This window comes from Anser brachyrhynchus (genome assembly GCF_964034855.1).
Source record: "Anser brachyrhynchus genome assembly, chromosome: 4".
Lineage (NCBI taxonomy): Eukaryota > Metazoa > Chordata > Aves > Anseriformes > Anatidae > Anser > Anser brachyrhynchus.
Window position 1 is genome coordinate 52,165,879 of NC_137698.1, and position 16,774 is coordinate 52,182,652.

General features: G+C 37.7%; 2 protein-coding genes across 3 annotated transcripts in view; both read left to right on the forward strand.

Moving 5' to 3' along the window:
• Positions 1-6,120: 6,120 nt before the first annotated feature.
• CNGA1 (cyclic nucleotide gated channel subunit alpha 1) lies at positions 6,121-12,807 on the forward strand. The gene is made up of 7 exons (XM_080590030.1): positions 6,121-6,337; positions 6,650-6,708; positions 7,081-7,110; positions 7,219-7,320; positions 8,234-8,341; positions 8,476-8,582; positions 9,446-12,807. The coding sequence occupies exons 1-7, from the start codon at positions 6,218-6,220 to the stop codon at positions 10,861-10,863; spliced, it is 1,944 nt and encodes a 647-aa protein (XP_080446156.1). The 5' UTR covers positions 6,121-6,217; the 3' UTR covers positions 10,864-12,807.
• Positions 12,808-13,736: 929 nt separating this feature from the next.
• NFXL1 (nuclear transcription factor, X-box binding like 1) overlaps positions 13,737-16,774 on the forward strand; it is a 43,440-nt gene continuing 40,402 nt past the window's right edge. Inside the window, exons 1-4 of one of the 2 annotated variants that reach the window (XM_080590029.1) lie at positions 13,737-13,911; positions 14,473-14,643; positions 14,995-15,104; positions 15,856-15,989. In XM_080590029.1, coding sequence (XP_080446155.1) covers positions 13,752-13,911; positions 14,473-14,643; positions 14,995-15,104; positions 15,856-15,989 — 575 coding nt within the window. In that variant the 5' untranslated portion in view covers positions 13,737-13,751. Of the gene's footprint in view, positions 13,912-13,940; positions 14,063-14,472; positions 14,644-14,994; positions 15,105-15,855; positions 15,990-16,774 lie in introns of those variants that run through there. The other variant, XM_080590028.1, reaches the window with a different exon arrangement.

A 16,774-nucleotide genomic window follows, 5' to 3' on the forward strand; every position in this document is an offset into this window, starting at 1 on the left:
TGATACGATTAAAATGCTGTAGTTGCTGTGTAATGATCACTCCTATACAAGTTGTCTGAAAAATACACAGATATTGTCTTCTGATCTATTATACTACAATGAATGAAGGACAATTGAGGCTATATATATATGAAACCTATTTTAGCTACCGTGCATTTCCTACCACTTTTATCAGTGACAATATCATATACTGATGATTTCATTTGAAATAAAGAGAATTAATCTCAACGGAATCACCATTGTCCATGTTGTAGCATCATTATTCCATGTAATCAGCCCAGATTTCCAGTGTTATTTTAGCTTGAAATAAAATTCTGCTAAACAGAAATCTTGACTGCCTGTTCAGAGCTACTGGCACTCCTGTAGGTCACCATCGCCTATTCTCCGATGATATTGTTGAATGAAGTTCTAGGTTGTTTGCTTGATTGTTTGTTTTTCCAGAGGGACAGCCTCTGTCTTCCTTGCAGGTTCCAGGTTTGGAGCAGAGACATTTTATGCTACCCCAGCCGGGGTGGCACAAGGAGACCCTCATCACAGATTCTGCTCAGGGCACACCAATAGCTCTGCTGGGCATGGCCAGCCTCAGCGCTTGCCGTGCCCTTGGATATTTCAGAAGCCCTAATCCATCCTCAGAGCAGTCATGCAAAAACTAGGATCTGGATCTGGAGGATACTGGTGAAAAGCTTTGACATAGGCTTTTAGCATGCTGTGTGGTGCTCTAATGCGTACCTCTCAGCCCTCACGTTCACAGAAAGCTGGAAGTTTGTCCAGTGCTTTCAGGTTCCAACCTCATCTCTACATATGCATCTAACACACTGACACGTCTTAAAGTACTTCTTACTTCTTCGTCCTCCATCCAGCAACCATTTAACGCTAAAGTAAAAATACAGTACCACCTACTGGTGGAGAAATTGATTGCACTGGTGGTTTTTCAGTCACTAAGCCTCGTTGGGGCTGGCTGTGCTTCATGACACTGAATTCCCCATACCACAGGTCTGTGCAAAGCAGCATTAAATAAGCCAGAAGCCTCGGAGCTTTCTCATCTACAGCACTCCCGACATTGCATACATTAAGTGTGCTGAAATAGCATCAGCACTAGAAAAGACAGAATGGTATTTGCAGAAATTAAGCCTGCCAAAACTGTGGTCACAATGCAACCACCCATCTGTTCACATAGCTACAACACAGTAAGCTGAAAGGCAATGCTGTTCATTAAAACCTACTTATTTATAAGTAAATACATATGTATGATGTATCGAGTATTTTTGTTATGGGCGTTTGAAACTAGAGATAGCTTTAATAGGATTGAGAAGAATTAGAGATACACTGACAAAGCAAGATACAAAAATAGATTAAAGTTGGCCTACTAAAACGATAATCCAATAGCGTGGTCATCCTCCCATCAGTCAAGGGCACTCGCCGAAACATGGAATGATAGGAAAAATATCTCTGTGAAGAACTATTGATGCTAAACTCATCTAGCTATCACTGAAGTCAATGACAAATGTCTAGATGACTTTTAAAGGAGGGCAGACTTGAGACCGTTGTGTTGAGCGTTGTGTTGATCTTTTCTACAGAGAGGGCACAATTAATTTGATGCTTGTGAGATGCACAGTCAAGGCATATGTCCCAGGTACTCGGTGCCACCACATATTCACAAAACAGCTGCTCAGCGTCAAATGCAGAGATCTTTCAGACTGCACACCAGGCAGAAGCCTGTGAGAATGACACGCAGAACTGATCCTGATTCATACCAGACCTCCAGAGATTCCTTTAGTGTCTATGATTTAGGATAGGAATTGGATTTCAGCCCTTCAAAGACAACTGTGAAACGGTGGCTAGGACTCATAAGATTATTTGCACCTTATTCCATTTGCTAAATTGGATACCTTAGTGTAGATTTCCATATCTGGGTTCTAGCGGGTATAATGTTATGTATTTCCTTGTTGTTTAGTAGTGTTTTATTTAAAACTTAAAAAAAAAAACAACCTTTAAAACTTTATGTTTCAAGTATGTATACAATAAAATGTACTCTCTATGTCTCAGTTGCAACTTGAGATAAAGATCCCACTTCAAATTTGAACATTCACTCCTTTTGCAGCATAAAAGATTTTCTCCCATGGATTTTGTGCTGAGTAGGGCTTTCCATCTCCTCCCAGTTTAATTTTACTCATTCCTATGGAAATCAGCAGTGAAACAAGAAAGCTGAGGTATGCAAGTACCTCAACATCTTCTCTTTCAAAGTACACTAGGATGCTCCTAGTATACTGTGGGCTTTCATGGTTGTGTAGCCACTGCAGCTGAACTCCTGCACCTTTCTAATACAGGAGGACTGCAAGGACATTTTTGATCTCATCATGGCATTTTCCACTAAGTATATATGCACAATTAGTGGTGGTTTTTTTTTATGTTTTTAAGAATTCAATAGGAATATAAAAGTTTTATTAGATTAATGAAGAACTTTCAATAGTTAAAAATGATTTTTAATTATTCTTTTTTCATTTTTATATATTCTTTTATTGTTTATTATTACTAATAATTATTATATTTATTATCTTATTGTATGGAAAATTCATAAAAATAAACAGGAAATTTATATTTATGGTACTTTCTCTATTCCAGTGAAGTCTTGTTATTACAGTAATAAAGTATCTGCAATATTAAGAAAATGGGACATCAGGGGATACTAAATATATAGTCATTTACAGTATTTTTTTTTAGTTTCAAGACAGAGCTCTTGTGCGTGTTGAAATGGCTAGTAAGCTTCTGCTCAGGTGAGGGATAATAGTGACTGCCACTGTCACTTTCATCTCTCTCTAAATCTCAAAATCCATCACTAGGTCAAGGAAATCCTCCTCTAATATCCATGTCCTTCCCTGGGAATAATTCAGAGAACTGCACATGGGACTGGCTGTTTGAGAAATTGATCAATAAGGGATTTATGTATGAAATGCTGATGATATTTAGGTTTCCACGGTGGCTCCACTTATGTAGTAAGGAAACGTGGCTCATTTAAAGGACTGGAATTGCTATCAGAAGCAGCAGACTACATTAGCAAGGTAAGCATGCGCACTGATGAAACCTCTTACTGCAGAACTACTAAGGACTCTTTTTGCATGTTAGAAAAGAGATATTTTGCTAAAATAGACAGCATATTTCAAAGTTACTGATGATTTTTTGCTGTATTTTGTAATGAAGAAAGTAGATCTTCCATTATGGTAAATTCTGTTCTGGGTTATCCTTACTGCAAACATTTTTTTTTTTTCCTCTGAAAATAATCAGTAGAGAAGTGAATATAGTGGGCCAATAAAAAAGTAAGAAATTGGCAAAATAAAAAAGCAGAAGAGATGGAAGCTAATCTTCCATTCACTACAGTCCTGTAGAAGGATAATATTGACTTCATTTTCTTGCAGCCCTGAAGATTTTGATGCACGGTAATTAATATAGTCAATTTTTAGGTGACGAGGTTTGAAAACTTAGTTGTTTGCTGTAGTAGTCACATTTCAAAATTCAATATAGGAAAAGAAAACTATTGGTGATGATACAGTAAACACAATTCAATAAAAATCTAAAATACTTGCAAAGCGTGCATTTATTTGTATTACCTTTCAAACTTAATACCTAAATACCATAATGTGACATTGAGCATTAGACTACTAGCATAAAATTGGTGTGACCAGTTGTGACAACATATCAGTTTAAGAAAAAATGTGTTTCAACAGAAGAGGAAACATGGTGGTGATACAACTTAGTGAAAATAGTCTGACATAATTTGTTTGAAAAATCTCATAATGCAATCAGATCAGAAATGCTTTAAGGGAAATTCTGGGCCCAGTGAGTTTAACAGGAAAATTTCTGCTGTTCATAGTGCCAGGGTTTTGTCACACAAATGCTGTAACGCGGTGACTGCGGTCCCCAGGACCCAAGTAATTATTGTGTCCGTACAATTTGCATTGGCCACATGCTGCATCATCATTCCTGTGTCTTAGACTCAAGAATCTCAAAACACCAAGCAACATGCTTTGTTGCTAATGGAATTTGAAGATATTTTTGTGCTATGTATCCTGACTGAATGACAAGAGAGACAACCTGGGGCAGCATACTTAATGCCCTCTTAGTGCTTCCAGTGCCTTGATAAGAAGAAATCTGTCCTGCCCCAAATGGCAGCTCCACTTTCCCAGCAAGTCCTGTGCTTTGGCAGAATATAAAGCACCCCACGGTGCTTTTGTTTCAATTAGATACTAATGGAGTCAGAGGAATCTTTTTATTTGCAAAAATGCTCAGAAATTACTATTTATCTGAAGAACAGGGGAATGTACAGGATAGAGATTTCTGCCCAAACTCCAGGCTAAGTACTCTGGATGGGGGTGGATTTTTCTACATGTCCTATTTTACCACACTTCTTTTTGTCTTTAACCTCTAACTTGTAGACAAATCAGTATGTCTAGATAACATAAAGTCCTTTTTTTTCTTTTCTTTTTTTTTTTCTTTTTTTTCCCTCTTTTACGAAGATAAACATGAAAAACAAGTTTCTATGTAGAAAAGCTGGTACTAGGAGTGCTAATGTGGACTGATTTAGAGTTGGCTGATGGAGGCATGATTTGTCTTGAGATGAGTATTTTTGTATTTGTTTGGTGCTGAGTGACTGGAAGTGGTTGGGCATAGCTTTATTTTACACTGTTATTTGTGAGCTCTGTGGTCTCCGCTGTGGCCCTGTGGAGGATATAGGTCAAATCAGGGTGGGACTTCGTGTGCCAGCTTTAGCAGAGCTTTCAGAGCACCTGTAAGCAGATATAAAGCTGCTTAATTCAACGCGGTGTACTTTCGGTCTCCACACATTCAAATACAATTTATCCTTGGAGAAAAACCCTATTACAGCTTTTAGTGCAATGGTGAATCTAACCTAACATTTGCTATGTCTTTTTTTACGTGACATCTTAGACGTGATTCTTGCTATTAAGCATTTAAAGACTGAACAACAATGCTGGATGACATTTAGGACTATTCTTGAAAGAACACAACTTAACCTTCAATGTGCGTCTTTCTGTTTTGTAGAATAATGAATGTTGCTGTACTGTTGTTTGTACCAGGTACCATTCATGTCTTATGACTGCTGGAAGCATGGGTTTCCTCTCCTATTTCTTTTATAGGAATATTTTTTAGTTTCATTGACTAATAAAGAAAGGCAGGTAAATCTGTCAGTAATGTTGCAGCTGCATCATCCTACTTCTCCTTTGCATTGTGCTTGACTACAGATAGAAGTACTTTCTTTAAGACTGGTTCATGCTATGGCACTTGACTTCATACACCAGTGGAACAGATAATCTATACTCTAATTTCGTATAGACAAGGATATTGTGGATAGCATCTATTTTTAAATCCTAGCTAAAAGGCCCTGTCAAAAACAGATCACTTGTATCCCACAACTGATGCCCAAACAGTTGGCAGTCTCATCGATATTGAGATATAACTGACAAAATAGTAAGAATAGTGGTGGAAAGGCAGAGCAGAAGTTAATTACTCCAATGCTGAAAAGTCTGTGCACTGAAGAATGTACTGTCTTAGTTATGTGCACTACGACATCTTCAATTTATTTTTTTTAATTTATTTTTTTAATATTGAGATGAACAAAGACATGAACAGGCCCTAGCATTTCTATTTAAGGTGTTTGTATCCTATCTTGTCTATATGAAAGGAGCCTCTAACTTCCTGGTTACGGTGGTTACTGCTGCTCTCTCTCATCAAAGCATAACTCCCTCAGACGTACTGAAATTTCTTTGGACATCCAACCAACGTTCCTCATGCCTGGTTTTCAGGATGTCACCTGTGCATGAATCTATTTGTCCACCCCCATGAAGCAACTTTTGAGCCTTTAGTTCAAATGAAACAGTGACAGAGGCTTTGAACACAATTTCCTAATATTTTTTTTCCAGTGAATGTGATCAGGAGAAAGACCTAAATTAATGCGTTCTCTAAGAGGAAGACGTGTTGAGTGTTCTCTTCATCAGCAGTTACCTGGTCACTCAGCGCACTGCACCACCCACAGTGCCCTTTCTTGTCTGGTGGGAATGTCATGGGGATACTGTTGTTGGTTTTGGGGGAAGCAAGGAAGTAAAGGACTTCAGTGGGAAAAAGATGTGTTCTGCTAGTTTTGAAATGTCGTGATTGTTTCTGAAATTAGTTTTCCTCTCTTACCCAAGCTTAGACAGATTTGACCATGAAGGTAGGAGTGATTGAGACCCATCACTCCCATACCATTATTCCCAGTGTGGTAGTACAAGACACCAGTGAGGACCCTGGACTGATGGACAAAGGTGAAAACAGGTATGTCGGATTTGTTTTATTCTATTCTATTTTATCATTATGCATCTATGTATTTTTTTCTTTTCTTTAATAATTTGCATGGGAAGCACAGATAACTTGCCTTCATCTAATTTTCTTCACCCTCTATTAATAAATTAATTTTATAAGATTGTGATATATTGTTTATTGTAAATATTTAAGGTATTTTAATCCTTTCCATTTATGTAGATAACTTAGCCCCTGATTAAAAGGGAGAGAAACAGTCTGTGACAATTTAGAAGAAATATTTTTTTTTGTATTTCAGCAGGTATCATGTAACTGTGTTGTTTTGCTGTTCCCTAGGCAGCGACATCTACCTGGTGCATTTGCACACTACAACATTAACAACAATAGTAATAAAGATGAGTAAGTACTTTTGCAATTTCATAAAATTAGAGTACTGCAATGCTGGTTGCTTAAGCAGCAATGTAAAGGAACGATCTGCATCAAATCATTTCCTTATAAGTGGTTATGTCATGCAAGTAACCCCAAAGGAGATTGCACGTACATTTGTACTTACATACATCACATACGATGATCATTCCCAACACCAAAGCTATTGCTAGTATATCTATTAATTGAAATGAAAAGTAGTTCTGTGTGAATAAGCAAAACAGTTTTTCAAGCCAAACACCAAAGTATAATGTGTTATCCTTACTGAACTCAGATGATTCTAATAAATAAATGTGGAAAATATAACTGCATCCCATGAGCCTACTGTATTTTCCTTTTCCATAGAGAGAAGAAAAAGAAAAAAGAAAAGAAGAGGTAAGACAACAACTACTACTACTAATACTACTTCTAAGGCATTTAATTTTTTTCCAAATATGCTGTAACTTAGCCTGTAACAACTGAAAATGTAAATCTATTTCATAGCAAGTCAGAAAATAAAAAGGATGGAGAAACACAGAAGAACAAGGAAAAGAAGGAAAAAAACAAAAATAAAGATAAGTCCAAGAAGAAGGAAAAGAATGAAGAGTAAGTATTTTTCATTTATGTCCTGATACTTTAGTGTAATAAAATTACTTTTGATGTAAAACTGAATCCAGTCATGGACATCATGTAGACAAGATGCTTATTCTCTAGTGAATCAGTTACTGACTGCTGTTCTCCCTGGAGTAGAGTTGTTCTGATTTATCTTTATACGTAGAAAATAGAATAAGAACATGTATGCATGCATGGAATTGATCTAAAAAAATAAATCAAGAAAAATCTCCTGTGGATTCTGATTATCCAATATATTTTGGATAGTAGTCTGCAGCAAAAAATGAGCCACTAACAGAAGCTCTTCTGCACATAAGGGCACCTACAAGCAAATAAACTCTTCTGTGATCTAAAAGCTCTTGCTTTACCTTTTGTGTTATGCTTAGAAGATTCATAATTATCTGTCCAATGAAGAGAAACTTAAAATAGTGAAGTAGTAACTTGTGTTGTTTGATTTCATGTTCTTTGGTTTCTGTATGTAAACTATGCTGATAAACCATGCTAGGTCTTGCTCAGACAGACATTACACATAGAGGAAGGCATGGTTTGTGTCACTTATTAAAGCATTCATATTTGCATAACCATTTTATTTTTTGAAAGACAATCAAATCAGTTATCAGACAAGACAGTTAGTTTGGTAGGATACTAATTAATTAAAGAAGGTTGAGACCACATGTGCCCCTATAAAGTAAAGTGGGACTGCTAAGTTGAGTTTTCTTAGCAAAATCTAGATTCTACACTTTGCAACTCAATGTAATGTGTCACATCCAACAATCAGCTTGCATTCAAGTAAGGAAGCTTTTTTTTTTTTTTACAATAATAATTTCTGGAATGCTTTGTTCCTCAAAATTTGTTATGTGTATTTTAAGACTCTACTTAAATCTCTTTCTTCTTGCCTATCACTTAGGAAAAAGAAAGATATTTTCATTATTGATCCAGCAGGAAATATGTATTACAACTGGTTGTTTTGCATCACAATGCCCGTCATGTACAACTGGACGATGATTATTGCTAGGTGAGGTTCTCTTTTAATAAAACTTCTGACAAAATGTAATATACCTGATAGAAAATTTACTTCATTCACCAATGATTTCATGCAAGTATTTCATTTTCTTTTCATGGTACCTTACTTTTTCCTTTCCTATTCAGAGCCTGTTTTGATGAGCTTCAGAATGACTACTTAGTGGTATGGTTTATTGTTGATTATATTTCTGACATCATCTATATTGCTGACATGTTTGTACGGACAAGAACAGGTAAGTATACTTATTGACTAATTATTCCTATTCATATATTTTTATCAGGTGGTTTAAAAAATTCAGAAGAATAATACTTATTAGCTGGATACTCTCAATTATGTACAATTTTGAAAAAAAAAATCAAAATAAATCTCTGAGTTTATAGTCACAGAAAGACTACAGTGACCTGTAAAAACAAGAGAAAATCCTGAGTGTATTATTCGAGGATTACATAAAGATTGCAAGGTAAGCTAGGCATGTGGTAAGCTATATACAAGCTGTTCTGCCTGGAACTGCATGAACAAGACAAAATAAACACACAATGAGCCCAGGTCAGGATCAGGAGTTCAGAAAAATTAGTACCTAAATCTGGATTCTGTATCTAAGAAGCCTCAGATGTTTGCTTGATTTTCAAGACCATTGAACAAGTAAGACATCCAAGTAACTTCAGCTGCAACTTTCTTTTAAAATCTTATCCTACATCTAGAGCTAGATGCCTTCAATATGGTATTGAAAGTCCCATGCTCAAACTCTTTCCCTTCATTAATCACCCTTTCTGTAGCATATTTTATTTTATTTTATTTTATTTTATTTTATTGCTAGTTGTTCATCAGATAGTGGAACAGTGGAGGGAAAAGAGAGTTAGAAATGTATAATTTTAAAAAAATGTATAATTTTTAAAGCTGTATAGTTTAGCTAGAGTTGAACCACATGGCACTAAGTTGAATACTTGGATGTATGAAATTGCTTGAAAAAATATGAAAACCTATGTACTATCTGGAACTTGCACCAAATATATTGTTCAAAGTAGATTTGGATTGACATTAAACACCATATGGTTGAAATTAAAACATTTTTTAATACTGACAATTTGATTTTAGGTTACCTGGAGCAAGGTCTTCTGGTGAAAGAAGAACAAAAGCTTAGAGAGAAATATAAGAGTTCCTTACAATTCAAATTAGATTTTCTGTCAATCATACCAACTGACCTCTTATACTTTAAGGTAGGACTGAATTACCCAGAACTAAGAATAAATCGACTACTCAGAGTAGCTCGGATGTTTGAATTCTTCCAGAGAACAGAAACAAGGACAAACTACCCAAATATCTTCAGGATCTCTAACCTTGTCATGTACATCGTGATTATTATTCACTGGAATGCCTGTGTGTACTACTCGATCTCAAAGGCTATTGGATTTGGGGCTGACACGTGGGTCTACCCCAACACTTCCCATCCTGAATTTGCCCGTCTGGTTAGAAAGTACGTCTATAGTCTCTACTGGTCAACACTGACCCTGACTACTATTGGTGAAACGCCCCCTCCTGTAAGGGATTCTGAGTATTTCTTCGTGGTTGTTGACTTCTTGGTTGGAGTATTGATTTTTGCTACCATTGTTGGTAACGTCGGTTCTATGATCTCCAACATGAATGCTGCCAGGGCAGAGTTTCAAGCAAAGATTGATGCTATCAAGCAGTATATGCACTTTCGGAACGTAAGTAAAGACATGGAAAAAAGGGTTATAAAGTGGTTTGACTATCTGTGGACAAACAAAAAGGCTGTGGATGAAAGGGAAGTCTTGAAGTACCTGCCAGACAAACTAAGAGCAGAGATTGCAATCAACGTTCACCTTGAAACACTAAAAAAGGTTCGGATTTTTGCAGACTGTGAAGCTGGTCTGCTGGTTGAACTAGTTTTGAAACTCCAGCCACAAGTATACAGTCCTGGGGATTATATTTGCAGAAAAGGAGATATCGGACGAGAAATGTACATTATCAAAGAAGGCAAACTTGCAGTAGTTGCTGATGATGGAGTTACACAATTTGTGGTCCTAAGTGACGGCAGCTATTTTGGAGAAATCAGCATTCTTAATATCAAAGGTAGCAAAGCTGGCAATCGAAGAACAGCCAATATTAGAAGTATTGGATACTCAGACTTGTTCTGTTTGTCAAAAGATGATCTCATGGAGGCTTTAACAGAGTATCCAGATGCAAAGGCAATGCTAGAAGAAAAGGGCAAGCAAATCCTAATGAAAGATGGTTTGCTGGACATTGAACTTGCAAATTTAGGAAGCGATCCTAAAGATCTGGAAGAGAAGGTTGCTTACATAGAAGGATCAATGGACAGATTACAAACAAAGTTTGCCAGGTTGTTGGCTGAGTACGATGCTGCACAACAGAAACTGAAGAAAAGACTTACACAAATCGAGAAAATATTGAAGCCAGTTATAGAGCAAGAATTTGCAGACTTGGAAGAACTAGATCCATCTGCAGATAAACCTGGAGCATCAAAAGCAGAATAAAAACCTAGAGGTTGCCTGTAAGACTTAGGGTCAATCTTGAACGGGGCTGAATACATTCATTTCTAATCTTGTAGGACCTGACTATTGCTTATGAAAAATGATTTGTTGAAGTAATGTCACTAATTCCCTACAAGCAACACATATGCGTCAGGTTTAGGAAAGAAAAAGAAGAAACAAGAATGGGGATGGAACATAACACCTTCCTCTTTACACAATACCATTGTACAGCAAATGCATTCTATCTGTGCATGAATTGGGAAGGTTTTGCTGACCATTTGAAAATAATTTCTTCATGTCCATTTGTGCGAGGAAGGAAGGAAAAGTTTGGTAACAATTGTATTAATTATTTGAAGTAAATATAGGCATGAATCATGATAATACATTTGTCTATAAACATTTAAATATCTATTGATTAACATAAAATTAATTAAATACAGGAGAATATATAAAAAATAGGTATATCTACAAGGCAGATGCAAGTACTGAAGGTTGGAAAATATTACGACTTCACTGGGTCCACGTCAGCTGATTTCTTGAGATGTTAGTGGGCAGTTTTATAATGGTGCTTTTTTTGGGATATCACAGGTAAAGACTGGAGCACGGAGGGAAGGAAATTTGATCATTTTTATGTATCAATATGAGACAAAAGGATGGCAGGATATCTGGTGGTTCTTTTCCACAATAATAACGAATATATAGTATTGAAGGCTGTTCTGCTCCATGTAATCACATGGCTGCTGAGCATGGACTACCATTTCTTTAATATCTGTGCTTAAAAATTTTTGACTAATAAAACAGTTGTGGATGCTGGCAGAGTGCAAGGGAAGAGATGACAGAAAGAGGTCAAACTCTCCCTACAGCGTCTTTTGTAGCTACTGTTAGGGGAAGAATACAGGGACTAAATAGGGTGTTTGTATTTCATTTACAATGATTTTCTTTCTTCTGTTCTTAATCACTACTAGAGATAGTAAAATCTATTGTTTCACAAGTCAGGTAAGTTTTCAACTGGTTTAAAAGGCATTTTCTTTTTTTTTTTCTTTTTCTTTCTTTTCCTAATTTATGTCTCTTTTCATTTGCAAAATTGGTTATATTAGTTGTCATCTCAGACTTGGCTAGGTATTTTCAGTAGATTTTGATCATAGCCATTTAATGCTGAATAAGTTTGATGACAGGGAGTGAAGAAAGGGAGTGCACAGAGAGACTACATAATTCTGTATTTAGAGCATTTAGATATCTTGGCCAATTGGATGGCAATTGGATTCCCAGTCTTAAAAAATACGTATGTAAAAATTACAGGTACTTGATAATACCTCTATATTTCCATTTTTGGCTCTAGCAAGATGGAGATACTATGAACTGGATCTTTTGTAAAAGTGTGGAAAATGTGTCTTTTGCAAAGTGCATTCATTTCTGATTTTTTTTTTATAATGTTGATGAGTTTCTCAACGAGAGAGTTATATAACGGATTTCACAGATTAAATGTTATGAAGTAATTAATGCATAGAATATAAGGAACAACAAGGATAAATGTACATATGGGATGGCTGTTCATTCACTTTGAATGGCACATGGCACAATGTGCTGGTGAAGCGAGTGGGTATGCATTTAATTAAAACTATCAGTACGTAAAAGAGCAAGAATTATGCTGGCATTTACTGCATTTTGTACATTGGACTTTGCAATCAGCATTCTTTCAATTCAGGTCTTTAATATAACTCGCAATCTGTATGGCAGCAGCATCCTGTAGGGCTGTGTCATATTTTCCTAGGCACTTAAGAAGCACTTTTCACCTTTTAGGATTTTGTATTAGAGAAATGTTACTGAGTTAATTCTGTTATAATATACTGAGTTTTAATGAATAAATACAGAGATCTGTTCACATTTTTTCTTCTATTTATCCTTCAGTCTGTGACATGAGTTGTAGTCACTAACTGCCACTTTCTTGAGAATAAAAATTCTTTTATTTAAAACAAATTTGAAATAAAACAGAAAAACAGGATTGACCTGACCTGCAGCACTTTACTTTGTATTTTCAGGCTCTTTATTATCTGAAATCCTGTATTGTTAAACATGTAAGAATATGTATTTGCTGAAACAATAAATAAATAAAGGTAGAGTTTCCTCCTGGCAGAGTAAGACAAAATAAGTGCTATAGGGAACTGTCAATCAAATTAAAATTTTATTTCAATTTGCACATATTTGCCAGAACGTTTTTGGATGCATAGTTTATTCAGTAGGTATTTCTGTGCAGTAAAACCTTCTGGGTATTAACTTAAGTTTCAACATATGCTTAAAAGCTGATTTGTGAAGCTGATGTATTTTGAAAAAGAGCGTATGAAATGTGCATCACAGCCTCACACCACGGAGAAGGCTGCCAGAAGAGCCGAAGCCATTGTTTCTGTGGCCAGAGTGACAGGCAAGAAGAAATTCAACCACTAAAGAGCTAAGAAAGTGGGGCACTAGGGAGCAGCTTTCTGGTTATCAACAGTGTCGGACAGGCTCCCTGTGGACCTTCACAAGGAGCAGGCTTGGCTAGGGCAGGCCACCCTTCCACACCTCAGCTCCTCAGGAAGGTTTGCCCTAACGTCCTGGTTTTCACACCCCTTCCCCCTGGAAGCGCCACGAGGCACCAGCCTGGCGCCCGCCCCCTCAGCTGCCCGAGCGGGGCCGCGCCGCGGTGCACGCTGGGTGCTGTAGTCCTCCGCCCCGTCCGGACTCCTCCCGCCTCGCTGCTGCGCGGGGAGCGCTGGGAGTTGTAGGCGGGAGCAGCCCGGCCTCCCAGCCTCAGCCTCCACCGCCGCTTCCGGCCGGCGAGGCAGGAGGCAGCGGCGGGACGGGAGGCGGCCGTGAGGGAGCCCCGCGCTGCCCCGGCCGGCGGGGGGAGAGCGATGGAGGCGGCCTGGCGGCAGGGCGGCCGCGGCCGGGGCCGCGCCAGGCCCGGGGACGGGCTCTCCGGGCGCAGCGGGGCGGCTGCGAGGCCCCCGGCCCCCAAGGGCCGCGGCGGTGCCTGCGCTCCGGCTGCGGCGAGCGGCGGCGAGGGGGCCGGCGGTGAGTGGGTGCCCCCTGTAACTTCTGATGTTGGCAGATGAAGAAACGGGATGAGCCCGCTACTGCAGTAAAGACTTGTTGGGAGGGAGGACAACAGAAGTCTTAATTTAAAAAAAATACCAGATGCCGGGAGAGGTAGCTGTAGCAAATAGTAACAGTTACTACTGTGAAGAACTGCCTGATTTTATTTGTTTATTTTTGCCTTATGCCATAACAGTTGTGTTTGCGATTGTTTTTTATGTTGTTGTGCTACTAATGTTTTTTAAGTATGCTTTTAGTAAAGCAGCTTTATAAATGGACTTAGTACTTTTGGTTGGATGTCAGAAGTAATTGACCGATGATAACAGCTGTTGTGGGCTTTATGGATCATGCCCAGTGAAGAAGAAAATGCAGTTGATATGTTCTTGTGTGGTACTGGAAGTGTATCAAAATAGTGCCCTTAAAAACATAAAATAAGGAAACTCTTTAAAGAAAAGAATGGTTGAAAGCACGTAGAACCAAACATGGTGTTGTGATTAACCGCCGTAATATTAATCATCATTAATCTATTCTTTTAAATAGAACTATCTTCGCAGAGGAAGTTTGATGAAATTAAGAAAGCTAATCAGGCTGCAGCAAAAAAGCTGGTTGAAGACCAGTTTAGTTCCTCATCGGAAGATGATGATGAAGATGCTGAAGTAAAACAAGGAAAGATTTTGGCAAAAACATTTACCATATACACTAATCAAACCGGTAAACTTTTTTCATATAATGACTTTTATTTGGGTACTAAAGCATAACCAAGGTTATTTTATTGGTAACATACTAGAGTTTTTCCATAATATGAGAGAAAGTACTTTGTTCTGATTTACTTCTTGTATTGAAAATATTTGTTCTGAGCAGTAAACGCTGGTTGTGCTTCTTGCCTTGGTCAGCAGAATCAATGGTATAGTTGTGAAACTGTCTTAAGCGCTTCTAATAATGCGGTTTTGTAGTAACATGTGACTGGCCTCAGTTCAGAGAAAAATGATTTTACAGTCTCAGCATGTAAAGAATAGCAGATCAAAGATTACTGATTGCTTTAAAAATCTTTTTCTGTTAAAGATGGAGATGCAAGTGAACTCGAACGTACAAGACAGTACGTGAACGAAGCATTTCAGTCAGGAGCTATGACATGTCTGATCTGCATTGCTTCCGTTAAAAGGAACCAAGCTGTAAGTATTTCACTGCAGTCTTTAAGAGGTTACAAAACAAACTATTAACATTTTTAGGTAACTGCTGAACCTTGAAAGGGGAAAATGTTTAGTACTTTCCCTATCTAGACGTCTAGGGACCTAGAGCATGTGACAGGCAGAGAGGCAGAGGGAGAGCTTGGGTTGTTTAGTCTGGCAGGGAGGAGGCTAAGGAATGATATGATTGCATCCTCTGTCTACTTGGGAGTTGTGAAGATGGCTAAAGCCAGTCTTTTATGTGGTGACAGAAGGTATAATAAGGGGGCAATGACACAATCTGAGGCTTGAGAGGTACAGATTGTAGACGAGGTATGACACATAGACAGGTTGCCTGTGGTGATTATGGAGTCCCCATCTGTAAAGGGCCTCCAGGTCCCTAAGTCAGACAATTGCTAAGTTGGCAGTAATCACACTTTGGGCAGGAGATTGCACTGGTGTGTTTAAATCAGCATTTCTATGATTATATGAATACTTTGGGTTCCATAAGCTTTGATGAAAACTTCCCATAGCAGCAGGAAGAAAAGAATGTGGATATGAGTCTGTAGCAGTAAAATGTCTGTATTAATCTGAAGTAACAATAGGTAGAATTTGTCTTTGGGAACCTGTTTTTTTTTTTTTTTTAATGGGAAAATAGCAAGCTTGTATTTTTCTAGATGGTATAGATTTTTCAGCAATTGAAACAGGAAAAAAAAGCTAATGTAAAAAAAAAATGGCACTTACATCTGCTCTTTAGGTCTGGAGCTGTTGTGGATGCTTTTGTATATTTCACCTGGTATGTATCCAGAAGTGGGCAAAGGACAGCCTTTTCCTGGTGTCATCTCCTTTGACAGATGATGATTTTGGGAAGAGAGATTATCCGTGGCCATGGTGAGCTCTTCATGGTATACTTACAAAAATACTTTTGTTGTGAAATGGGTGAACTGGAGTTACTTTAGAAAGGATTGGCACACGTAAATGACAGGCACACACACACACACGCACACACGCACACAAAGTTTAGAAGGTTTGCTTTTGCATAGCTTTTCTTAATTCTTTTCAAGTTTTTGCTAACGTAATTTGGTAATATTTCACAGTGATGTTAAAAATATATTGCTGCATCAAATTTGCTTTAACCTGTGAAAAAGTAAATCTGTTGTGTGTCAGCCTTTCATTATTTTTAAATGGTTTTACATATTTATGTCATTTTAAAAATTGGCATCGGTGGCATGTGAAATTAAAAAAAAAGTTAAAGTAGTATGATTTATAGATCTGAATTTTTCAAAATTTCTGTATAACTCAAACATTAAAGCCAGTCTTGTAGTTTTACATGACATTGTCGCTGCGTGAATAATGGATCTTGCTTTTTCAGTAAGTTTGCCTCTGAAAGATCAGTCAAGGTTTCTCTGTGCAGGTTTTTTGCACCATATTTGCCCACCTGCTTTTCTGTGGGTAGTTGTAGTACTGTCTTCGAGGTACAAGTCTCTGTCAAATTTGGTTGAAACTGCCTGGTGGATTCAAAAGCTCTGTTAACATGGGATCTCAGACAAGCTGGTTTGCTTTGGAAACAATTTTAGTCTCCACTTTTTAGTTACAGTTTTAGTTATGCGTTGTTTTAATAACATTGACGAATCTTGTTTTATGTAGTTTAGAAATCTCTACTGGTGAAAGCCTGT